Source organism: Argopecten irradians, chromosome 15, assembly GCF_041381155.1.
Source record: "Argopecten irradians isolate NY chromosome 15, Ai_NY, whole genome shotgun sequence".
Lineage (NCBI taxonomy): Eukaryota > Metazoa > Mollusca > Bivalvia > Pectinida > Pectinidae > Argopecten > Argopecten irradians.
Window position 1 is genome coordinate 9,567,258 of NC_091148.1, and position 27,646 is coordinate 9,594,903.

General features: G+C 36.2%; 2 protein-coding genes and 1 long non-coding RNA gene across 4 annotated transcripts in view; 2 read left to right on the top strand and 1 right to left on the bottom strand.

The window, feature by feature from the left end:
- Nucleotides 1-20,803, top strand: LOC138309850 (histidine N-acetyltransferase-like). The gene is made up of 5 exons (XM_069251091.1): nt 1-278; nt 10,682-10,729; nt 11,080-11,238; nt 14,030-14,257; nt 19,881-20,803. The coding sequence occupies exons 1-5, from the start codon at nt 177-179 to the stop codon at nt 20,409-20,411; spliced, it is 1,068 nt and encodes a 355-aa protein (XP_069107192.1). The 5' UTR covers nt 1-176; the 3' UTR covers nt 20,412-20,803.
- Nucleotides 1,263-2,783, top strand: LOC138309440 (uncharacterized). Its single transcript, XR_011206274.1, has 2 exons — nt 1,263-1,677; nt 2,539-2,783. It is a non-coding gene; the product is annotated as an uncharacterized lncRNA (long non-coding RNA).
- Nucleotides 20,796-27,646, bottom strand: part of LOC138309849 (beta-1,3-galactosyltransferase 1-like) — a 25,094-nt gene continuing 18,243 nt past the window's right edge. For both annotated transcript variants that reach the window (XM_069251089.1, XM_069251090.1), the window contains one exon: nt 20,796-24,521. In XM_069251089.1, the coding sequence (XP_069107190.1) occupies nt 23,219-24,358 (1,140 nt within the window). In that variant the 5' untranslated portion in view covers nt 24,359-24,521 and the 3' untranslated portion in view covers nt 20,796-23,218. The remainder of the gene's footprint in view (nt 24,522-27,646) is intronic.

Genomic DNA, 27,646 nt, shown 5'->3' on the forward strand with positions numbered 1-27,646 from the left:
TTTAAGAATTAAGGCCGTTTCGGAAAGGTATCGGGCCTTTAGCAATGGAGATATTCAAACCATTATCTCTACAAAAATAGCTCTTAGCTAACTACAATGTGTGATTTCGTACGGTACGGTATTTCATACGAGTCTTAACAAACAGTCTGCCTGGTGGTTATATATGGCCGTTATATATGTGTGTGACCTCAGATCTGACCTATATTTGTTACACAAACGTTTTGAAGAAGCAGAGGACATTTGTTGAATCGGTGCGTGGGACCTCTTTCATTGAAAAGGTGAGTTCCAGTAATTACAACTAAATGTTGAATAAGGAATGTTTTAACTAGCGGTTAACCACAAGGGTCAAAACATTCAAATAGTCCATACGCACAGGGGTCTGAGAATAAGTTACAGTAAGTATAAATTGGACCCACCAGTGTCCTAGGCCGTTTAGAGGTATTATTGGTATATGGCGCCGCGGTGGTCGAGTGGTAAGGTGTCTCGGATTTATATTTTGTTGAGGTTATGAGGGTATAATGATAATGGAGCCCGTGTAAATTTTATGTAACTCGGCGACCGGGTTACATAAAATTTACACGGGCTCCATTATCATTATACCCTCATAACCTCAACAAAATATGAATATATTCCTTAAATATATTTAACCGTGGGTTGAAAAGTGGATTGGCATTCGTACCAAGTCCATGTGGTGCATACCGTACTATACTATATATTAAAAGAATTAATGAAAAAGGAAAAATACAAAACAATGATTTTTTCATGTTTTATTTTTCTTTCGAATCACGAAAAATACCAGTTACGTATTTTAAAGCTGTCTTGTCCGGCGTATTTCCAAATTTTGATTTAAAGCGTGCTTTTCAAATTATACATGTAAGCTATTACCTAAGTGATTGTGTCGAAGTACACTTCAAAGTTTCTCAAAATGTCATTTTCACTTGAGATTAACTTTTTCGTTATAATGTGTCTACTACTGACATGTGTCCTGTTTGTAAAGAACGATCTGAGGATATTCTTCACCTTTTTTTTTTACAATGTTCTAAATAATAAAAATTCAATGATTATCTTGCTACTCTCAAACAAGATCTTTTTGCGAAGGTATAGATGTTTTGATTCTCAATTCCATAAAATACGAAACTTTGATCCTCTTCGGACTTATTAAAAAAACAAAGTATGTTAATTTTTATTTTGTTGAAGCGAATAGTCGGGCAAGTGACTGTAAAATCGGTAAAAATGGTATTAATATATTCGGTATAATTTCTTATGAATTAGAAAAATAAAACTTTCCGTCAAAATCGCTGTACATGCGAAGAAAATAATAATATCTATGGGAATCCTAAAAGTCCTCCCGACCGGCTATGAGTGCAGGTCAATCTTAACGCATGCGCAACATCCACCACTCTCCGTAGTAAACAAAACATGGCTACCGTAGTTTTGAACCAAAAGGTTTCCGCCAAAACAACCAACTGACTCACCTAAAATGCGAAAGGAAAGGCAATGGAGCAGCGACAATCCCAGCAACTGACTCGGTAAACATTACGACGCATGGAGAGTGTTAATACAACTTGTTATAGTGAAGAGAACAGTTCAAACGAGCACGCGGCTCCGGACCGCTACTGTACGTACATGTACCTAACTAGGCCTACTACCCGGTACTCCCTGATCAGCTGATAGTGAGTGAGTCTTCGTATTTTGATCATTATGTAAATAGTCCCTAGCAGTATTTTTTCATAAATGAGTGGTCACATTTGGTCACATGTTTCATACCTGTTCCCCAATCGCGTAAAACGTAACCCTGGGGGTAAATAGCGGTTCTTTCGTGGGGCCTCTTTAGGGGTAATGAATGCCCTGTATATTTATAAAATGTACCGTTGTAATGCATGTACAGTTAGAATGTAACCGCTAGTGCATTATCAAGCTAAGATTTGTTTCAATTAATCTATAATATTATGCTACCGGTCAATTCATACAGTTCTGATGTATATATTTATAGATTTTTAATTTGTAAATTTTTGTTCTGTACATGTTCTGGTAGTGTTATACACATACATTGTATATAGGATTTACATTGTAGGTTAATTGGTAAAATTGTATTGTATATGTTCTGATATACACATATACATATGTACATGTATGTTTTAGCTTGTTCTTTAGATATATTTGGAGGACACATACAGTATTATTTCTGGTCATAATAATAAATAGTGTTTGTATATTTATTACAACTGTACCTGGTTCATGTGTATATGACAAACTTTACAGAGTTGAAATGTACTGCAGCCATGTATCATTTATAATTATTCTGAATTTTTGTTGGAACTATAGATAATGAATTTTGTATCTTTTTTGAAACAATATTTGATTCTATCAAATGCATCAGTGACACGCATTCACAACTTATAAAATGTTTTCTCTAAAATAAAAAAAAAAAACCTGTAGAATGAACCTACATTTATTCATTTATATATATTTGAAATTGATCATTTCAATTTTTGTCATATTCAACAGATATTAAAAATTGTTGGTTCTTTTTTTCAGGCACCATGCATGCATAGTGACATGAATACAGAAAGTTCATCCGTTGGACCTGTATACAAGTGTATGTATACATATACATACAATTAGCATCATATGAAGACTGAAGAATGTTGATATGAGTGCTCTTGAAAGTAAACTTTTCCAATATGGACCTAGAAGATCATGAACAGAACATTTAAACAGTATTAATTTATTAAATGTTCCTTTCAACTGTAATCATTAAATAAAATTATGATGCAATACTTTTTCATTGTTTAACTTTGTAGAAATATTTGTTTATATTAGTTCTCTAGATCCAGTGATTATAATTCTTGCATCCATATGCCGGCCCATTTGTTTGTCAGGGCTTGTGAGATAGTTTTTCAATAACTTTTAAAATATAAGGATTTTTTTACATATAGCAATATAGATACCATTGTCTTAGCATTTCTAAATTCTACTTTACAAGAGAGTAGACTCAACATATAAATAAAACCATAAAACTAGCAAGTTATCTGAAATGTTAAAAATCTTTTTGTCTGAACCAAATTTCACATTTATTGTCTATGTGTAACTTGTACATAGACCATTTATGTATTAATACTGTAGTAACAGTGATTACAAACACATAGACTAAAATGTAGTATGTAGTACTGTGTACATCTGTCTTATATTGAGTTCTGAACAAAAAAGTGGTACCTATTGGGAAGTTGTGACTTGGGCGGAGGGTGAAATACAGAAGAAATAGCTACACATGGAAAAAAGAAAGATATACAGTACCATATGGATTCAAAGTTGCTCCAAAATCAATGAGACTAAATAACCAAAAAAAAGCCATGTAAACCCCAAATATGCAATGACCAGATCAATGATAAAGCACCCTTCCACTTCCAGTTATCTGTAGCTATTTCTTCTATATTTCAACCCCCCACTCAAGTTACAACTTCCCAACCTCATGATTCTTCTGTCTTTTAGCCCCCCACCCCCACCCCCACCCCCAACACACACATACCTGATTGATTGTCATGTTATTTCAGGTTCCTATTCAGGTATTATTCCTAAAAACCAAAAAGGGTATACACACTGTGTACTCTCAAAGGAGGGGAACCATTGCATTCAAAAATGGAATTTACAATTTCATCTTAATTTTGAAATTTTCAATTTAATTATTAATTACTGGACTATTAAAACAGTATACCGGTAGAACCCCTCGGCTACAGACAAAGTACTGTGGTACACATTTCTCTTAATAAATTACTTTTCTTCAACTCAATCATCTTTTTCTCCAGAGCACAAAAAAGAACAGGAAACAACAGAAAAGGAAAGTAACATACATGTAGGCCTATATGTTTTCTGGAAATATATATGATGTGTTAATTCTCACAGCATAGGCCTACATGAATGTGAAGAATTAAATATTATCAATGTTTGAGAGAATTTCCTAGTTGTAATTCTATAGCAGCTACATGGAATGTACGTTTACATTTATACATTGTACGATACATATACATCATAAAAGTTTCTTTCCTTCCAGCTGGACATTCATGTCATTTCTCTCCAGAACTCAAATATTGTTTACAAAAAAAAAAAAAACCAAAAAAAAAACAGAGACATAGATAATTTAATTAAATCTCTGCAAAAAACTACACGAATAATTGAACACATATATTGTACTTGTAAAATATCTATGTATGAGCTAATTTATTTTCACATCTTTGACAGCTACATGCATGGACGTTCTATGGAACGTTTTCGTGTGGTTTTAAATGGGAAATTATGTTATGATTATTTGTACTTAACCTTCATGATTCGGTTGCTGTAAACAAGGATTTATAAGTGAGACCATATACGTCCTTGATGTAAAATACGACGAATGCGATGCTGCAATAATTGCCCCTTCCGGGGCCCCATCTCTGCATCGGCCGAATATTTGTGTCGATTTCCATGTACAAGATGCTTTTATCGAAAAATTATTACAAAGCATTGTCATTAATGTAAGAATACTTCATTTGCATCAAATGTATCATCTCAAAACAACAATTTGCATACCGCATTTGTGGTTTATCACCGACACGACTGAGAAACACATGTCCATGTTGACATTTCCACGCAGCCTCGTTTTCAAAGAGTTTGGCGAATTTATATTTAGAACTGTGCTAAATTTACACGGGGCTTCCCCAAAATTTCAATGGTCAAAACTGGACACCGTAAGCAGAACTTGACCATCATTATGGTATACAATGACTTTTGGAAGGCCAAAGAACGCATTTAGACTGGTTTCCTTTGCCCGACTATTCACTTTAACTTTATATTGGCTGTCGCTAGGTTCTTTTGGCTGTCGCTAGGTTCTTTTGGCTGTCGCTAGGTTCTTTATCTTTAAGCGAAGAAATTTAATTAAGTGCAGTGAAGGTTTCGTAGATACCAAGTCTTTCTTTAAATTTACACTAAAGAGCTATATCAAGTACAATTTTTCCTATTATCTGTTAACTCTGAACACTAAACTACAGTGGAACTCGGTTAATACGAACTCGAAGGGACCGAGATAAAACTTCGAGTTATCCGAGTATTAGAATTAAGCGAGTTCTCATGTCTACAGACGATATCTTTAAATGGTAAATATAGACTAGTTGCATGTCGTAAAACGATGTAAACAAGAAAGATGTCAAAATCGTCGATAGTAGTTGCAAAATTATAACAATAAGACCGAGATATATATTTTGAAAAGCTGTTCTACAGCAGATTTAAGGAAAAGAAGTCGGCATTTTCGGCAATTTCTTTGTCCAAAAATATCATTTCTAGTTATAAGAACATTTTATGTATGAGTTTTGTCATTCGGACCCAAAATTTCTTCGTATTATCCGAGTTCTTTAAACAAAGACAAAGAAGTAATTCGGCCAGGACCGGCAAAGTACTTCGTATTAAGCCGGGTTTTCGAATTATCCGAGTTCGTATCAACCAAGTTCCACTCTATTTACTAAATCTATTGAAAATCATAATCCTTTCGTGAGTGTATTTTGGTCTGAAATAAATGTACTTTTGTGATAACTATCGTATTTTTACGTAATTAGTCCAAGTTTCGTTTTCAGGTAAGAGAAGGGAGATTGTATGTTCATTTGTTCCTATGCAACTATTTAACAGCTTTATTCTGATAAGTCTTTGCTGCTAAATTACCTTAGTTGTCGATGGGCCGTAAAACTCAAACAAACAATCTGTATTGATTACTTTGTTTCAATTTCAATGGCGTGATAGTGTGTGATTGTGAATATACTTACAAAGAATTTACATGCAATATGTGTGTATTTCGGATTGAATGATTTAAATGTACAGATTTTAATAAAATTATTTGTGGATAAAAAGATGTCTCGACATATTACCACAAGCCCTCCACCTCTGGGTCGCGTGCTGTATTGACCGCTGAGCATTGGTTTTTCTCCGGGTAGTCCGGCTTTCCTCCACCAACAAACCTGACACGTCCTTACATTACCCTGGCTGTTAATAAGACATTTATCTTATAAAACCCAAACATTAGGGTTTAGATAAAACAAAAATCGGTAACATCGTATTCTACGTTGTATAAAATAAAATATATATGCTTTTACTGATATTTGATCTGATGGGTTCAAATTGATATAAACTGTACAAGTAATTCTCAGACCCCTGTGATAATGATAGCCAAATTAATTGATATAAACTATATAAGTAATTCTCAGACCCCTGTGATAATAATAGCCAAATTAATTGATATAAACTGTACAAGTAATTCTCAGACCCCTGTGATAATAATAGCCAAATTAATTGATATAAACTGTACAAGTAATTCTCAGACCCCTGTGATAATAATTGCCAAATTAATTGACATAAACTGTATAAGTAATTCTCAGACCCCTGTGATAAAAATAGCCAAATTAATTGGGTCTGAAAACTGTGGACGCGGTTATCAGAAGGTTAAAGATGCTCCACCGCCGATAAATGGTATTTTTTCACTATCAAAAACAGGAGAAGACGATTTAGTATTTTTCTTCAGTTACAAAAGTTACTTACTTTACACCATTACCAACAATGAAAAGTACGAGCTTCTTATTTTACTTCAAGTTAAAAATATGAAAAATTATTAATTGCATCCCGAAAAAATTCCGTGGCACTATATCCTATATGGAATGAAGCACTGATTGCGCATGCACCAAAGGCAAAATAAATTATTTCATATTATTTTTTGTGTTAATTAGACATATATTTATACGATAGTACACCAATTATTATTCAAATAATGAATATCATTTATGCTATGTCGGCGGTGGAGCATCTTTAAAGCCGCATGATCCGTATCTTTCAGGGTCTGTAAAACAAAAAATGACAAGATATGGTGTAATAGCCCTAAAAAGTTATGATCTTTCCCCAAATTACAAGTCTAGAAAGTTTAGAGGTCCAAAGATATAAATATACAAAATTTTATTTTAGACTTACGCGCGGTCCGACAGAAAGTCAAAAGTTAACGCCTCCAAAGCTTAGAAATGCTACTTTGCGCATGTCCGGAAATAAAAGTTGTTTACCGCAATGGAGCGAGCTTTGCAGTGAAAGCTCGCCGGTTTAGAATCAACTGCTGATTCGAAGTGAATAAGGAAATTATTCAAACTAAAAAATGTTCTGAATTGCTGAGAATATTATATGGAAACGAATTCGAGCTATGACAACAACTATGATTTGTGAATGATCTACCAAAACCACATAAACTGACTTCTCTTGGTCGCTATAAGGTGAGTGAGGCCCCGAAGGGGTAACGTTAACAGTTATATTCTGTAAGTGTTTGATCGCTTTTTGGAATTGGTACCATAGTAAAATAGAGATTAGAAATCAGGAAAAGTGTTGATAAATTGGGGAACATATAGCAGATTTAATCTTGGATTACAACAGAAGCATTAATAGAGTCATATTATACGTGTTTCCTTAAAAGATGATCGCATTCATGTAGCTACTGTTACAGGCTTACAGCGTCAGGAGTGTGATATCTTTTCCGATATATATTTGTGTATTGATGTATATTAGTGATATATATCCTTTTACTGTATGCTATGGATATTACTGTATTAAAGAAGCCACTTTCAAACTTAATTCATCAGTGCTCGTGTGTATAAGATTGTATTTTTTTTAGACTTACAGTCACTTAGTCACGTACTCGTTATCCTATCTGCCGGTCTTAATTATATAAGATTCACACCAATACATCGTAAGTGGTGTAAGTAAAGAATAGTAATTGACTTTTTAAAATATGTATTATATATTATGTCCAATATATTTAGGATTCATAAATTCTGGCACTAATTAGTACCATTATTCTTCACATGAAAATGCCTAGACCTCTGTAATTCAAGAAATGACTAACTTAGTATCTAGTGAGGTTTGATTTTGATAAACGTGTTCAAAAAATGTGTAATTGTTATAAATTTGTGTTTGACAGAAAACAATTGGAACTAGTTTGATTTACATGTAGGCTTACACTGAAAGAATATGTACATGCATGTATACAGTATTTATCTATGTACATAACTGACATTTACTCCACATTTTCTTTATAGAATATATGGGACCTTCAACCAGATGACAGAAGTGCAAGATGTGATAGCAGCTCGCCCAAAAATAAAAGGGAAAAACAACTACATGTATCTCTGAGATCAAAACTGACAGTAAAAAATAAAGTCTGTTTGTAATGTACCCATTATGAACCAGAAAGAAATTATTTTCAAGAAGGAAGGACAGAACAAACCTAGCATAATTCTTTACTATTATCACCAGGATATTTTCAAATTATTCATTTCTTCTTCAAACTAATGAAAAAAGGAATAATAATGATAACTGCATGTTTACACACCTAGTGTGTATAATTTTTTAATAATTTATATGGGACAAGGATGTAATTCTAATTTATGAACAATAAACCAATTATTTATAATATATGTCATTTGTCTGAGTTGTTTAATTATGTAGTGTTCATTTCAGAAATGTTAAAATACAGAAAATAAATAGCAAACAAGACTGGAGCTAGATCAAAGGTTATTTAGGTCAAAAGTCAGTGTCAAATCTCAAGATATTGGCTGTATAGATATACATATATCCCTATGTGTAATAAAAAAATCTTGTTGTTGTGTAATACACAGATTGCACATATATATAAGAATATCCATTTATCTGTAGAGACAATAGCCTGTGATGCATGTTGTTAAATTGCATTATTCATTTTTGACCATTTTAAGTTGCAAAGTTTTGATTGATTTAGAAAGGAATAGACTGACAATCACTTCTAATTAGTCCAGGTCAATAAAGGTCTACATGTACAAGCTCTTAGCAACTTCACATAATTAGTGTTTGGAGCAAGATCACACTAAAGGAATTAGGATTGCTTGAATATATAAAGTTAAACTAACAAAGTACATCTAATAAAGTTAGATTTTCCACTAGGTTAGACTATATACATACTAAAAAATGAATTTTATTGCAATTACTCTGATGACATGATAATCACATGCTATGGTCAGCTTATTTGCTACTGGATGCTATTTTGAACTCCAGTCATTTTTCTATTGACTTTTAAAAATTCGATGCACAATATGTGTACATGACACTATACAATGCATATGAATGTGCTATTTGTGCATAAATATGATTGTATAAGAAACATCTAGGTCTTTTATTATGCATGTTTCTGATTCATTTGATTCAGAGGCAAATGCACGGCTGGACATCATATTATATGGTAGCTATATGGTTCATTGGCAAGCTATCATGTACATGTACATGTACATCACAAATTTAACTAAGGGAGCTGTCTTCATTATCTACACAGAAAATATATACATAATTGCATGTTAGACATTCAGAACTTTTAACACACATTAAACCGCCTTATTGCAACCTCAACCCCATTCTTTCTTTTATTTTTTTTTTTAATTTTCTGTAATCCTTGAAATCATATAACCAAATGTTTATAGTTTCACCAGAAATTTATCATCATGTTTTTAACGAACATGGAGCTTTTCCAACATAAATATCAGAAATATACATACAATAACATGTATTAAGTTTTATACTCGTTTATGGCGGTACATGATTATTTACCTAATAGATATGTATGTATACATGTATACACATATGACATTGAACAAAAATGCATATTATGTCAAGTTTGCTCTCCGTGCTTATTTTACTTGATTTATTATTATATTTCATTTGGACCTTTATAAAACAAGTTATATGGTTATCCAAGGCAAGTCAAAATCGTCTGAGATATTTATTTTAAAAAATACAGTGTATCACCAGAGATTTACATGTAGAAAACCATTTTAGTCTTTATTTAATACGATGTGTCTTGTCTATTTCATTATTTATCAACACCATTATTTATATATCTGGTACATTTTTGTACAATTTATCATCTTGTCTAGTACGTTGTATGGTATCGCAACACGTATTTTATACGAAGTTTTAATACCGTTCCCACAAAAATCCCTCCGGTGGCCCCCGGAAATTAGGCAAAGCATAGTCAACCGATCGCCGTATTTTAAACACTCTAAATGACCGAATGGAAGTATTGTTTACACGACGTTAATGTATATATATTGTTCTGAGGGACTCTTTAACTTCATCACATAACAAAAGATTCACTTGTTCATGATAAGTAACAAGTTCTTCCGTAGAAGTTCCTGCTAACATGAACGACACACTTTTGACTGGGCACGCCATTTCGTTTGGTCTGGAAAGTCACGTGATCGTCTACGATTGAAAATGCATATTCAAACACTCTGGATATCGAATTTTTAATGATTAATTTCTTTTGAACTCGGGACTTTTTGGGTGTGTAATTAGGGGAAAGTTGATAACTTTTTATAATATATGTACCCTAATTTTCTTTTGTTGATTTACGGACCCTGAAAGATACGGATTATGCGGCTTTAAGATAAGAAAGTCGGTCAAATCAGGAACGAATTCATGGCTCTACTTTTGTCAGTTTTTAATTTTATATCACTTCTGTGCTCTGATACACATTTATCAACTTAAAAATTGTTGAAATATGATGTATCACGATTTCTTGCTTACTTTGGTATCTTAAAATAACATTCAAGGTATTCTTTCACGTGATTTATCATAATATACTTACATTTTCACTGTGCAGCTCTATGACATATACTACGGTCATCAAAGAAGGATGCCGGCGAAATCGGTAAGTTTCGGTTTTTGGCTGATTTTGATGGTTTAAGATGACGTTGAAAGACCAAAACAAAATATATTAAAATCCCTTGTGATTTCATCATAAAATTGTAACCAAATATAAATATAAGCATTGGACGTCTTTCAGTTGGCATTCATAGCCATTATGAATGCGAACGGGAACAGAAACAAATTTAACGTGATGCGCTTTCGCGCTTCATTGAATTTGCATGTCCAGTTGGCATTCATATGGGCTATGAATGAGCAACATTCGAAGAAAATACTTTTTTTTTATAAAATGCAACAATTATTAAACTCACAAAACAAAATGATATGTCTCTTATTATCTGATCCAACCCTTAGGCCATGGATTTGACCTTTCGTCAAGTCACTGCCGATGATTACGATGACGTCATCGCCATACGACGAGGTATATATTACGGTCTTGACTATTTGGCGGGAAGGTATCACACCATGTTAAAAACACATCGGGGATATGTTGCCATGGATGGAGAAAAAATGGTGAGATGAAAAAAAACCCATATACTTAATTTTAGCAATCTCCATATTACATGATCAAATCGAATAGAAAGTCTCTAAGCATGTAAGGCAAGCCGGTGTAACGTTGAAAATGAACCCCCGTTGAAAACTGACCTCGGGTCATTTTTCAACGTTGAAAAATGACCCCAAAAACCGTTGAAAACTGAACATTAGCGCACTTTTACATCGACCCGTTGAAAATGGACCCCGGTTGAAAGGTGACCATAAGAACTCTTTTTTTATTATTACGTAACCCAACTTTCCCGGTGACTGGCTCCAGTTGACTATCTATCTATATTGCTTTGGAAAAAATGAATGCCAAAATTCCAGGTCTTTATTTTTATCAAAAGCCAAGATTAATTCTTTTGAACATTTTTATCGATTTTTTACGATATATTGAAGAAACTTAGTGCAGAAATTAGCAAAACGTTGTCGGACAAATACATAAGTTTCGTTAGTTTCGTTTGGTTTATTTTTGTTTGATGTCCTATTAACAGTCAGGGTCATTTCAGAACGTGACAGGTTCAGGAGGTAGTGGAAAGCCAGAGTACCTAGAGAAAAACCACACCACACAACACCAAACACAACAACACCATACGACGACACAACACATCAATACACAACACAACATAATACAACAACACAGCACAACAACATAACACACAACAACATATAACATCAAACACACAACAAAACATTATACAACAATACAACAACATACAGCAACAACGCAATACACAATGACATAACAACACTATAGGACAACACATCAACACACAACACAACACAATACAACAACACAACACAACAACATAACACACAACATACAACATCAAACACACAACAAAACATTATACAACAATACAACAACATACAACAACACAGCACACAACAACACAACACACAACAACAACGCAATACACAATGGCACAACAACACCATACGACAACACATCAACACACAACAAAACATTATACAACAATACAACAACATACAACAACACAGCACACAACAACACAACACACAACAACAACGCAATACACAATGGCACAACAAAACCATACGACAACACAACACAACAACATAACACACAACATACAACATCAAACACACAACAAAACATTATACAACAATACAACAACATACAGCAACAACGCAATACACAATGACACAACAACACTATAGGACAACACATCAACACACAACACAACATAATACAACAACACAACACAACAACATAACACACAACATACAACATCAAACACACAACAAAACATTATACAACAATACAACAACATACAGCAACAACGCAATACACAATGACACAACAACACTATAGGACAACACATCAACACACAACACAACATAATACAACAACACAACACAACAACATAACACACAACATACAACATCAAACACACAACAAAACATTATACAACAATACAACAACATACAACAACACAGCACACAACAACACAACACACAACAACAACGCAATACACAATGGCACAACAACACCATACGACAACACATCAACACACAACAAAACATTATACAACAATACAACAACATACAACAACACAGCACACAACAACACAACACACAACAACAACGCAATACACAATGGCACAACAAAACCATACGACAACACAACACAACAACAAATAACACACAACATACAACATCAAACACACAACAAAACATTATACAACAATACAACAACATACAGCAACAACGCAATACACAATGACACAACAACACTATAGGACAACACATCAACACACAACAAAACATAATACAACAACACAACACAACAACATAACACATAACACCATACAACATCAAACACACAACAAAACATTATACAACAATACAACAACATACAGCAACAACGCAATACACAATGACACAACAAAACCATACGACAACACAACACACAACAAAACATACAACAACATACAACAACACAGCATACAACAACACACAACACAACACCACACAGCCACACAACACAACATCACACAACACAACAACACCAAAAAACCCAACAACACACAACAACACATCACACATCCCAAAAGCACACAACACTAACAATAAATTAAATGAGGTATTTGTTATGATGATAACAATACACAATTTCAATTCAAATCGACGTAATTTAAATACCAGGACAGAAGGGGCGCTTATATTAGGAATGGTGATAACAGAATTCGAGAATGTTTGTGCAACAGTTATATATGTGTATGTACTAATGTCATTTTACAACAGACGATCCGTTGAGAATTTGCCAAGGTCATTTTTCAACGGTCATTTTTCAACAGACCTGCCGAAACGTATCATAGCAAAAGTGAATGTGGTTAAGGAGAAAATAAATGACCAATCGAGACTACCGAGAGCGACGCCATAAACCTAATGTACAACAAATGCTCGTCCCAGGGGCGTAGCTTGCTATATAAAAAAGCCCGGGCTTTTTTATATATGCCCTAGTATGAGTTATTCATAATCCATGGTCTTGTAAAGTTATAACATCTACATGTATGTCGACCCGTCATTTTGTTGAACCTAGGTTAGCAAAACCAAGTATTACCAAATATGCCTGGGCTTGCACATGTAACAGCCTCTAGCTATGCCCGTGCGATCCATTGTCACGGACAGATCCTTCAGTTTTGCTATAACACTAGACATAATCAAGGATAAATTTAACGAAAGTGATAGTAACCATGGAATGTTGAGGATGTATCAAAAGTAATACAGATATCTTATTTTCTAGGTTGGATTTGCGTTTCTCACTACCGTGGATGACGGAACGACATCTTTGGTTCGGGCCGCACGTGTCCATGAGGATTACGAAGGGAAAGGAGTCTATCGGAGTCTCTCGGATTACATTCGTCAGTTTATTATATGCGACAAAAACATAAAGCGGAGTGCAATTGCAATGCATGTGGACGAGGAAGTGGAACGATTGGTAGAGAAAGGAGCGACTTTTGTGGGGAAACGGGTAAGATTTGTACTTTCTCATATACAGGTAATGGTCCCATCCTCGATACCCTAGGGGTTCCGATCACTTACGATCTCTACATCCCTTGGGCATCCTCGATACTCTAGGGGTTCCGATCACTTACGATATTACGAACTCTACACCCCTGGACTATATCATAGTAAAACTGGAGGCAACAGAACAGGACAGGTAATTCAGTCGTTTGATGTACATCAAAAGACCCCTATAAAGGTACACTGTGGTTAACTGTGTGACTTTGAATTTAATAGTCGCTCTCTCTGAAGTCTTCAAAGGAAATCTTTGTAGGCCTATGATTGGTTCAGATGGTTTCCGCTGAACTGCCTTCATTTTTACTATGAGATAGTCCAGGAGTGTAGAGATCGTAAGTGATCGTAACCCCTGGAGTAATGAGGATGCCCCTAGGCTATCTCTGAGGATGCCCCTAGGCTATCTTCTAGTAAAACTAAAGACAGCTCAGAGAGAAAAATCTGAACCAATCATAGGCCAGCAGAAATTTCCTTTGAAGACTTCAGAGAGATGTACGCCTAACTTCAAAGCCACTCAGTGAACCAAATTGTACCGTTATACGGCTCTTTTGATGTGTATCAAAGGACTAAATTACCTGTTCTATTCTGTTGCCTCCGGTTTTACTATGAGATAGTCCAGGGTTGTAGAAATCGTAAGTAATCGGAGCCCGTGGAGTATCCAGGATGGAATTGTCCCAACCACAGGCGTTTGGTTCTATAGACATTTTTTTCTCTTTATATGCATATCAAGGTCTTTATATATATCTAATGTCACAGTACATTTATTAATGCGTCGCCAATTTAATTCTTATTCTTAATTGACGATGCCTAGCAACAGAACCCTGGAGATAAATCTTGCTGTCCATGCACAGGCTTTTGACTCTATAGATATACAGACACCTCTATATGCAGTATATGTGTGTAACATTGATTACCCACTATAAAACATATATACAGGTGTCTGTATGTGTATGAGTCAAAAGCCTGTGGTCCATGCATGTACTTCACAAGTTCTGCTTTCTTTCAATATATTAACCTAAAGGGAAATCGACCACTCTTTATGATAGACTGTCTGCTTTACCTGCCTTAGTACCAATTATCTCCGCTAGGCTGCGCTCATAAATAGTACTAGACATTGTATTGAACAACTACGGCAGGCAATGCAGCTATATTTATGATAGAAAGTCCGGCTTTATGCTTAATATCATGTGTTGTCTTACTTCAGAAGGTGCTAGTTTTTCAAGGAGCAGCTTCCACGGTTCTGCCAAAAATCACTGACGTCATGGACACAGAGCCATTGATTATATATATTACGGTCTTGACTATTTGGCGGGAAGGTTAGCAATCTCCATATTACTTAATTTTAGATCTCACAATCAAATGCTTCCGAATAGAAAGTCTCTAAGCATGTAAGGCAAGCCGGTGTAACGTTGAAAATGAACCCCCGTTGAAAACTGACCTCGGGTCATTTTTCAACGTTGAAAAATGACCCCAAAAACCGTTGAAAACTGAACATTAGCGCACTTTTACATCGACCCGTTGAAAATGGACCCCGGTTGAAAGGTGACCATAAGAACTCTTTTTTTATTATTACGTAACCCAACTTTCCCGGTGACTGGCTCCAGTTGACTATCTATCTATATTGCTTTGGAAAAAATGAATGCCAAAATTCCAGGTCTTTATTTTTATCAAAAGCCAAGATTAATTCTTTTGAACATTTTTATCGATTTTTTACGATATATTGAAGAAACTTAGTGCAGAAATTAGCAAAACGTTGTCGGACAAATACATAAGTTTCGTTAGTTTCGTTTGGTTTATTTTTGTTTGATGTCCTATTAACAGTCAGGGTCATTTCAGAACGTGACAGGTTCAGGAGGTAGTGGAAAGCCAGAGTACCTAGAGAAAAACCACACCACACAACACCAAACACAACAACACCATACGACGACACAACACATCAATACACAACACAACATAATACAACAACACAGCACAACAACATAACACACAACAACATATAACATCAAACACACAACAAAACATTATACAACAATACAACAACATACAGCAACAACGCAATACACAATGACATAACAACACTATAGGACAACACATCAACACACAACACAACACAATACAACAACACAACACAACAACATAACACACAACATACAACATCAAACACACAACAAAACATTATACAACAATACAACAACATACAACAACACAGCACACAACAACACAACACACAACAACAACGCAATACACAATGGCACAACAACACCATACGACAACACATCAACACACAACAAAACATTATACAACAATACAACAACATACAACAACACAGCACACAACAACACAACACACAACAACAACGCAATACACAATGGCACAACAAAACCATACGACAACACAACACAACAACATAACACACAACATACAACATCAAACACACAACAAAACATTATACAACAATACAACAACATACAGCAACAACGCAATACACAATGACACAACAACACTATAGGACAACACATCAACACACAACACAACATAATACAACAACACAACACAACAACATAACACACAACATACAACATCAAACACACAACAAAACATTATACAACAATACAACAACATACAGCAACAACGCAATACACAATGACACAACAACACTATAGGACAACACATCAACACACAACACAACATAATACAACAACACAACACAACAACATAACACACAACATACAACATCAAACACACAACAAAACATTATACAACAATACAACAACATACAACAACACAGCACACAACAACACAACACACAACAACAACGCAATACACAATGGCACAACAACACCATACGACAACACATCAACACACAACAAAACATTATACAACAATACAACAACATACAACAACACAGCACACAACAACACAACACACAACAACAACGCAATACACAATGGCACAACAAAACCATACGACAACACAACACAACAACATAACACACAACATACAACATCAAACACACAACAAAACATTATACAACAATACAACAACATACAGCAACAACGCAATACACACAATGACACAACAACACTATAGGACAACACATCAACACACAACAAAACATAATACAACAACACAACACAACAACATAACACATAACACCATACAACATCAAACACACAACAAAACATTATACAACAATACAACAACATACAGCAACAACGCAATACACAATGACACAACAAAACCATACGACAACACAACACACAACAAAACATACAACAACATACAACAACACAGCATACAACAACACACAACACAACACCACACAGCCACACAACACAACATCACACAACACAACAACACCAAAAAACCCAACAACACACAACAACACATCACACATCCCAAAAGCACACAACACTAACAATAAATTAAATGAGGTATTTGTTATGATGATAACAATACACAATTTCAATTCAAATCGACGTAATTTAAATACCAGGACAGAAGGGGCGCTTATATTAGGAATGGTGATAACAGAATTCGAGAATGTTTGTGCAACAGTTATATATGTGTATGTACTAATGTCATTTTACAACAGACGATCCGTTGAGAATTTGCCAAGGTCATTTTTCAACGGTCATTTTTCAACAGACCTGCCGAAACGTATCATAGCAAAAGTGAATGTGGTTAAGGAGAAAATAAATGACCAATCGAGACTACCGAGAGCGACGCCATAAACCTAATGTACAACAAATGCTCGTCCCAGGGGCGTAGCTTGCTATATAAAAAAGCCCGGGCTTTTTTATATATGCCCTAGTATGAGTTATTCATAATCCATGGTCTTGTAAAGTTATAACATCTACATGTATGTCGACCCGTCATTTTGTTGAACCTAGGTTAGCAAAACCAAGTATTACCAAATATGCCTGGGCTTGCACATGTAACAGCCTCTAGCTATGCCCGTGCGATCCATTGTCACGGACAGATCCTTCAGTTTTGCTATAACACTAGACATAATCAAGGATAAATTTAACGAAAGTGATAGTAACCATGGAATGTTGAGGATGTATCAAAAGTAATACAGATATCTTATTTTCTAGGTTGGATTTGCGTTTCTCACTACCGTGGATGACGGAACGACATCTTTGGTTCGGGCCGCACGTGTCCATGAGGATTACGAAGGGAAAGGAGTCTATCGGAGTCTCTCGGATTACATTCGTCAGTTTATTATATGCGACAAAAACATAAAGCGGAGTGCAATTGCAATGCATGTGGACGAGGAAGTGGAACGATTGGTAGAGAAAGGAGCGACTTTTGTGGGGAAACGGGTAAGATTTGTACTTTCTCATATACAGGTAATGGTCCCATCCTCGATACCCTAGGGGTTCCGATCACTTACGATCTCTACATCCCTTGGGCATCCTCGATACTCTAGGGGTTCCGATCACTTACGATATTACGAACTCTACACCCCTGGACTATATCATAGTAAAACTGGAGGCAACAGAACAGGACAGGTAATTCAGTCGTTTGATGTACATCAAAAGACCCCTATAAAGGTACACTGTGGTTAACTGTGTGACTTTGAATTTAATAGTCGCTCTCTCTGAAGTCTTCAAAGGAAATCTTTGTAGGCCTATGATTGGTTCAGATGGTTTCCGCTGAACTGCCTTCATTTTTACTATGAGATAGTCCAGGAGTGTAGAGATCGTAAGTGATCGTAACCCCTGGAGTAATGAGGATGCCCCTAGGCTATCTCTGAGGATGCCCCTAGGCTATCTTCTAGTAAAACTAAAGACAGCTCAGAGAGAAAAATCTGAACCAATCATAGGCCAGCAGAAATTTCCTTTGAAGACTTCAGAGAGATGTACGCCTAACTTCAAAGCCACTCAGTGAACCAAATTGTACCGTTATACGGCTCTTTTGATGTGTATCAAAGGACTAAATTACCTGTTCTATTCTGTTGCCTCCGGTTTTACTATGAGATAGTCCAGGGTTGTAGAAATCGTAAGTAATCGGAGCCCGTGGAGTATCCAGGATGGAATTGTCCCAACCACAGGCGTTTGGTTCTATAGACATTTTTTTCTCTTTATATGCATATCAAGGTCTTTATATATATCTAATGTCACAGTACATTTATTAATGCGTCGCCAATTTAATTCTTATTCTTAATTGACGATGCCTAGCAACAGAACCCTGGAGATAAATCTTGCTGTCCATGCACAGGCTTTTGACTCTATAGATATACAGACACCTCTATATGCAGTATATGTGTGTAACATTGATTACCCACTATAAAACATATATACAGGTGTCTGTATGTGTATGAGTCAAAAGCCTGTGGTCCATGCATGTACTTCACAAGTTCTGCTTTCTTTCAATATATTAACCTAAAGGGAAATCGACCACTCTTTATGATAGACTGTCTGCTTTACCTGCCTTAGTACCAATTATCTCCGCTAGGCTGCGCTCATAAATAGTACTAGACATTGTATTGAACAACTACGGCAGGCAATGCAGCTATATTTATGATAGAAAGTCCGGCTTTATGCTTAATATCATGTGTTGTCTTACTTCAGAAGGTGCTAGTTTTTCAAGGAGCAGCTTCCACGGTTCTGCCAAAAATCACTGACGTCATGGACACAGAGCCATTGAACCATGACGCCATAGCCAAGATTTTCACGTCAACAAAACTGTGCTCCATTTTGTTTCCGACTGAACGTTTTGTATGTAACTGGGTTGCTTATAGACTATTGTCTTCTAATATACAACATTTTGTCTCGGAAAATCAAAACATTTTATGCACGTCTTTGGATCCGGAAAATGCGTCCGGACAACCGCTTCTGTCTATTGGTATGCCATTTAAATGTGCAATTGGTGACCTGGTGTGTGTCGATTTCCATGGAGATATCGGCGAAAGGTCAAAGGTGAAAGAGCATCTGGAGAAACATATGAAGATGCTACTAAGTCAACAAGCTGAAAATATCGTCATCATGGTAACGTTCGATGATTTGATGGACGATAGCTTGTTAAAGACGGCGATGACGAACTTGTCAATGAAAGAGAAAAATCTTGGAATTAATATGAATATGATAGAGGAGAGTGTTTAAATAAAAATAACTTTTTTTCATGATACAAATGTGAAATATTGAATATAAGGACTAAACATTGATTATACACACAAACGATATTGAATACAAATTTAGAACTATTGAATGTAAATGAAATTTATACAATATAAATGAAAACAGTATATTGAATATAAATAATCAGTTATTGAATAATGCAAACGTTTGACATGTCATAGTACCACGTCTGCAACGGAGGTAACGATCAAAAGAAGGGAAGTAACTCTTATAGGTCAGATTGTACTTTTCACTACTGACGCATAAAGAAGTATAGTAGGAATTTTAAACAGAAACATCTTTTATTAGTCGGCCCAGAAAATTTGTGAAAACGAACAACTCCTTGTTACAAGGAAATAAAATATTACAAATTACAATCGAAATTATCTTGTTTGGAAAAACATTAAAGGCCAATTACCTTTCCAAAAGCAAATATTATTTTTTTCTTAAAGTTATATGTGCCGTATTTTTCATAGTCACGAATCAAGAAGAGCTCTTAATATGTTATAAAACTCCAAAAGTAACCAACATTTTGAGAATTACAATACTTTCAATGTATAGTTTTTAATTTTACGACTATAAAAAAGAGCTGAAAATGCTTTTTGGCAGTCCTGCCAAAAATCATTATATTAACATTTTCAGTGTAGTGAAATGAGTACATACGGTAAGACCATGAAGCCATATTGTTGTCCACAATTTCATTGTACATTTGTACAGTATTATTAGTAATTGTAAAGTGATTTCTGAAGGTATGTTTCCATCTTAACATGTATAAGGCATAAAAAACGAGAATTTCTCAGTGCATAACCTATGTGTTCTAACTAACGTTTATAAGGCATTATGTATGTTTGTCTGTCCATTTAAGTGATTTTCACAGCTTTGTTCAATAAAACTTATGGTTTAATAGATAATTGAAGAAAAAATAACATGTCCAAATTTTCGGCCAGTTACGGCACATACAACTTTAAAAAGAATAATAACATAACTATGTGTATATATCGATGGCATAAGTTGAGGTCCAGTACCAAATTAATGCAAGATTTCCTGCGTAATCTTTGTTAGCAGTGAAGATTCATTTCGCTGTTTTGCCGTCTGCCTCAGTGATAGTCAACTAACACTCGGTAATTAGGACGACGGCGGGAAACATAAAACGACCCGCGTGATGAAAATTAACATTTAATTCATTTTACTTAAATTGTTAAGAAGGTAATGATAAGTGCAGTATTAACATTTAGGTAAAAACTATTGCGTCTCTACAATTATCTCGTTACATACGCGTTTTAAAAATCAAAAGCCATTTAGGAAAGGTAGTAGGCTTTTATTGTAACACTTGAACTAGAGCAAGGAAAATATTTTTTAATTATGATAAAATAGAATTATACTTCATTATACATACACAATTCGGTGTTCACTTAAAATAAAAATGTTACAACTCCAATCAATATATGAACAGAATATAATAATTTTGAGACTTCCTTATTAAAATAAACCTGTTCTTATTGTCAACCATGTTACATGATCCAAGTATATGTTGAACACATTATGAATAATTCACGCCCAGAAAAGGTCTTCCAAAACACAGGGGACTGTCACAATACACCACGAGAGGTTGAATCACCATAATATTACCATCCCTATTAGTATTTTAATTTTATGGCAATTGGACCACCCTACCCCTTGTATCACAGGCTTTTGACTCTATAAATATAAGGACACATCTATATATTTGTAATACAATGTCATGGTCTACACACACATATATAGAGGGTCCATATATCTATAGAGTCAAAAGCCTGTGCTGTATATTGCGACAGTCCATTGTGTTCCAAAATTTAAAGATTAAATTCAGCGTGAACAAATAAAGTTGTAAATGACCTTCTGACCTTCCATCCAGGTACAGTTCCAGATCGTGCGTTTTTGCCGACCTTCCTGCACAGTTTAAGATTGTGCGTTTTTGCCGACCTTCCTGCACAGTTTAAGATCGTGCGTTTTTGTCGACCTTCCTGCACAGTTTAAGATTGTGCGTTTTTGTCGACTTTCCTGCACTGTTTAAGATCGTGCGTTTTTGCCGACTTTCCTGCACAGTTCCAGATCGTGCGTTTTTGTCGACTTTCCTGCACAGTTCCAGATCGTGCGTTTTTGTCGACCTTCCTGCACAGTTCCAGATCGTGCGTTTTTGTCGACCTTCCTGCACAGTTTAAGATCGTGCGTTTTTGTCGACCTTCCTGCACAGTTCCAGATCGTGCGTTTTTGTCGACCTTCCTGCACAGTTCCAGATCGTGCGTTTTTGTCGACTTTCCTGCACAGTTTAAGATCGTGCGTTTTTGTCGACCTTCCTGCACAGTTCCAGATCGTGCGTTTTTGTCGACCTTCCTGCACAGTTCCAGATCGTGCGTTTTTGTCGACCTTCCTGCACAGTTTAAGATCGTGCGTTTTTGTCGACCTTCCTGCACAGTTTAAGATCTTGCGTTTTTGCTGACTTTCCTTGGTTTTTGCCTACATTCTAGCAAAGTCAAAAACCTTCCGCGGATTCAGTAAGTTTTAAGATGATAAAGTTGTTGATATCCATCATGAAGTTTTGATGACCTTTCATACCAGTAAAAGATCTATGTTTCTTGCACAATCTTAAATCTTGGGTGGTAAACTAACATAAAGCCAAGTTTGAGGACTTTTCTTTTGTAGCTTTTAATCACTTTCTATTCCAGTTTAAGATCTTTTGAAAAAAAGTCGGGCTTCATTTTCAATTTGAAATCTTCCGTTTCTCATTTTCTGAAGACCTTATACCCTAAAGTTTAAGATTTTGCGTTTTTGACTACCTTCCAACCCATCTTAAGATTATGTGGATGTTTGTAATCGTTATATACAAAACTAGCTTTATTATTCATAATATCTCGCTTCCTCGTCACGAACCTGTCATCATGTTGGGGTTCTATGCCGAGTTTTAACGCTACAACGCCCAGATATCCATCGTCGACATGCAAATATTGGACAAAAGGAAAGGCTACCGCAAATTTCTTTGCATTTTTCTGCGAGACAATATACGCGCCTCCTCTGAGATAGGGCGCCCAAGTTTTATACGGGTAGACGTTGCGCGGTATAGCCCAATGGTGCCGTCCTTTGTAGATCTTCCCGTTGTCGATTCGATAGCCGAGAAATAACGAATCCAAATCATCATCGTTTAACGAACGCAGGTGTGTCATTATATTATTCACATGGGGCAAATGATCGTCATCCAAAAACAGAATGATCCTTGCAGACGCACATTCGGTCACGGCCCAATTAAAGCCCATGATGGTTTTTAAAGTATTATTCGGATACGCGTCTACAAAATTTTCGAGGATGATGTCGTTGTAGGTCTCCGCCTCCCGTTTTGATGTTTCTACGTGCGATACAGAGTACCCAAGCATAAATCTTAGTTTTATATTTCCTGCAAGATTTTCACCCCAAGTATCTCGTATGCCATTTCGCAGAAACACATTCCTAACGCCTGATTTCACTAGAATTAGCATATTGATGCCTCCTGCAATGTTTGCAAATTCACACTTCAGCGGCTTGTGGATATATTTAAAATTATGCTCGTTGATGGGTTTTGCAGGAACGTCAATGTTCTTTTCAATTTTATCTTTTACGCTCTGTTTTAGATCTATATCCAAAGGAAAGTGTATAGCTGGATTAACTGGTATGGGGGTAGTTCCTATCGTCGTATTGTCGGTCGTAACACTTAACTGCGAATCATTAACAGATGGCGAAGTCACTTCCAAATTTATGCCCAACTGCTTCTTTCGAACACCGACTATCATATCGTCTTCATGGCTACTGTACGTCAACAGATAGGTTAGAACCACAATACCGCAAATCATGGGCAAGATTCTACGAATTTTCTTCTGACATAGCTTAAAAGTCGTTCGAGAGACATCTTTGATGAATTTCATTTTAATCGAGACTGAATTGCCCGTCCAATAGTTAAGCTGGGCAAATGGAAGTTTTTCTCCTTCTATCTTCTTATTGCTGCCAGTAAAAGTTGTGCTCTATCGAAGTTACTTTTATGGGTCCTCCTCACGAATGTTCATCCCACGTTGGATTTAATGGTAATTTCTAGAAAAGAGAAAATAACATCGATTAAAGATTAAGTTTTTCAGGAAATTGGTAAATTTTCCTGTGGTATGTATAGCCTCTATAACATGTCTAGACTACGTGACAAATCAAACCCCTGTGACTGTCTAGCCCCTGTGAAATACCCAGCCCTGTAACCGTCTAACCCTTGAGATATATACATGTAGCCAATGTGACATATTTAGCCCCTGTCTTATCCTAAAAATATATCTTGTCCCTGTGATATAGTTAGCCCTGTAACCGTCAAGTTGAATAGTCCATGTGGATGTGGATGTTAACCTCCTGTGACATGTATGGTTCCTGAGACCTGTCAGGCAAATATCTAGCTCATGTAACTGTCTAACCCTTGAGATATCTAGTCCAAATGACATGTCTACCCCCTGTGACATGTCTAGCTCTAATATTTGAGACAACTCTGGCCCCTGTGACATATCTAGCCCATGTAACCATAACCCTTGAGATATATCTGGCCCCTGTGACATATCTAGCCCATGTTACCATATGCCCAAAGAGATATTTCTGGCCCCTGTGACATATATAGCCCATGTTACCATATCCTTTGAGCTATCTGGTCCCTGTGACATATATAGCCCATGTAACCATAACCTTGAGACATAGCTGGCGAGATATTTCTAGCCCCTGTGACATATATAGCCCATGTTACCATATCTCAAGAGATATTTCTGGCCCCTGTGACATATATAGCCCATGTTACCATATCCTTTGAGCTATCCGGCCCCTGTGACATATTAGCCCATGTTACCATATCCCAAGAATATTTCTGGCCCCTGTGACATATATAGCCCATGTTACATATCCTTTGAGCTATCTGGTCCCTGTGACATATATAGCCCATGTAACCATAACCTTGAGACATAGCTGGCGAGATATTTCTGGCCCCTGTGACATATATAGCCCATGTTACCATATCCCAAGAGATATTTCTGGCCCCTGTGACATATATAGCCCATGTTACCATATCCTTTGAGCTATCTGGTCCCTGTGACATATATAGCCCATGTAACCATAATCTTGAGACATAGTTGACGAGATATTTTCTGGCCCCTGTGACATATATAGGCCCATGTTACCATATCCCATGAGATATTTCTGGCCCCTGTGACATATATAGCCCATGTTACCATATCCTTTGAGCTATCCGGCCCCTGTGACATATATAGCCCATGTTACCATTTCCCATGAGATATTTCTGGCCCCTGTGACATATATAGTCCATGTAAACATAACCTTGAGACATAGCTGGCCCCTGTGACATATCTAGCCCATGTTTGTTTGTTTGTGTTTTACGGCCCATCGACAACTAAGGTCTTTTAGGGCCAAACAACAAGTCATGCAGTAGTTTCAAGGGCTGGAGATACGTGATGCTTGTATCTTAAGATCAGGACAAGAAAAAGGCAAGCAAGAACTAAAACACAGATTGTAAATGTTGATTTTATGAAAACAATGCATGGGATAATACAGTGATGGCTAAAACACTAAAGAAAATTCATGCACAATGTTGATGAAATGATAAAATGTTGAGTTGATAGGATACTAAGATGGGAAAACGTTCATATTTTGTAAAAAATGCTGATTTCCTTGAGATAATTGAAAATAGATGTAACAGTAATCCTTGACACAAAGCTCGCCCCTGTAAATATCTAGGTCATGCAGCCATAACCCTTGTGACATATCTGGCCCCTGTGACATATCTAGGTCATGCAACCATAACCGTTGAGATATATCTGGCCCCTGTGACATATCTAGCCCATGTAACCATAACCCTTAAGACATATCTGGTCCCTGTGACATATCTAGTCCATGTAAACATAACCCTTTAGACATATCTGGCCCTTGTGACATATCTAGCCCACCTTACCAAACTGAAATAACCCTTGACACATATCTCGCCCCTGTGACATATCTAGTCAATGTAACCATAACCCTTGAGACATATCTGGCCCCTGTGACATATCTAGCCCATGTAACCATAACCCTTAGACATATCTTTCCCTGTGACATATCTAGCCCATGTAACCATAACCCTTGAGACATATCTGGCCCCTGTGACATATCTAGCCCATGTAACCATAACCCTTGAGACATATCTGGCCCCTGTGACATATATAGCCCAATGTACCCATAACCTTGACACATATCTGGCCCCTGTGACATATTTAGCCCATGTACCCATAACCCTTGAGACATATCTGGCCCCTGTGACATATATAGCCCATGTTACCATAACCTTTGAGACATATCTGGCCCCTGTGACATATATAGCCCATGTAACCATATCCTTTGAGACATATCTGGCCCCTGTGACATATATAGCCCATGTTACCATTTCCCATGAGATATTTCTGGCCCCTGTGACATATATAGCCCATGTTACCATATCCTTTGAGCTATCCGGCCCCTGCAGACTATCCGGCCCCTGTGACATATATAGCCCATGTTACCATTTCCCATGAGATATTTCTGGCCCCTCTGACATATATAGTCCATGTAAACATAACCTTGAGACATAGCTGGCCCCTGTGACATATCTAGCCCATGTTTTTTGTTTGTTTTGTTTGTTTGTGTTTTACGGCCCATCGACAACGAAGGTCTTTTAGGGCCAAACAACAAGTCATGCAGTAGTTTTTCAAGGGCTGGAGATACGTGATGCTTGTATCTTAAGATCAGGACAAGAAAAAGGCAAGCAAGAACTAAAACACAGATTGTAAATGTTGATTTTATGAAAACAATGCATGGGATAATACAGTGATGGCTAAAACACTAAAGAAAATTCATGCACAATGTTGATGAAATGATAAAATGTTGAGTTGATAGGATACTAAGATGGGAAAACGTTCATATTTTGTAAAAAATGCTGATTTCCTTGAGATAATTGAAAATAGATGTAACAGTAATCCTTGACACAAAGCTCGCCCCTGTAAATATCTAGGTCATGCAGCCATAACCCTTGTGACATATCTGGCCCCTGTGACATATCTAGGTTATGCAGCCATAACCCTTGAGACATATCTGGCCCTTGTGACATATCTAGTCAATGTAACCATAACCCTTTAGACATATCTGGTCCCTGTGACATATCTAGCCCA

Coding starts and splice junctions, on each gene's coding strand:
- LOC138309850 (XM_069251091.1), top strand. CDS start 177: ATGTGTGTGACCTCAGATCTGACCTATATTTGTTACACAAACGTTTTG. Junction 279..10,681: donor GGACCTCTTTCATTGAAAAG/GTGAGTTCCAGT, acceptor TTCACTGTGCAG/CTCTATGACATATACTACGG. Junction 10,730..11,079: donor GAAGGATGCCGGCGAAATCG/GTAAGTTTCGGT, acceptor TCCAACCCTTAG/GCCATGGATTTGACCTTTCG.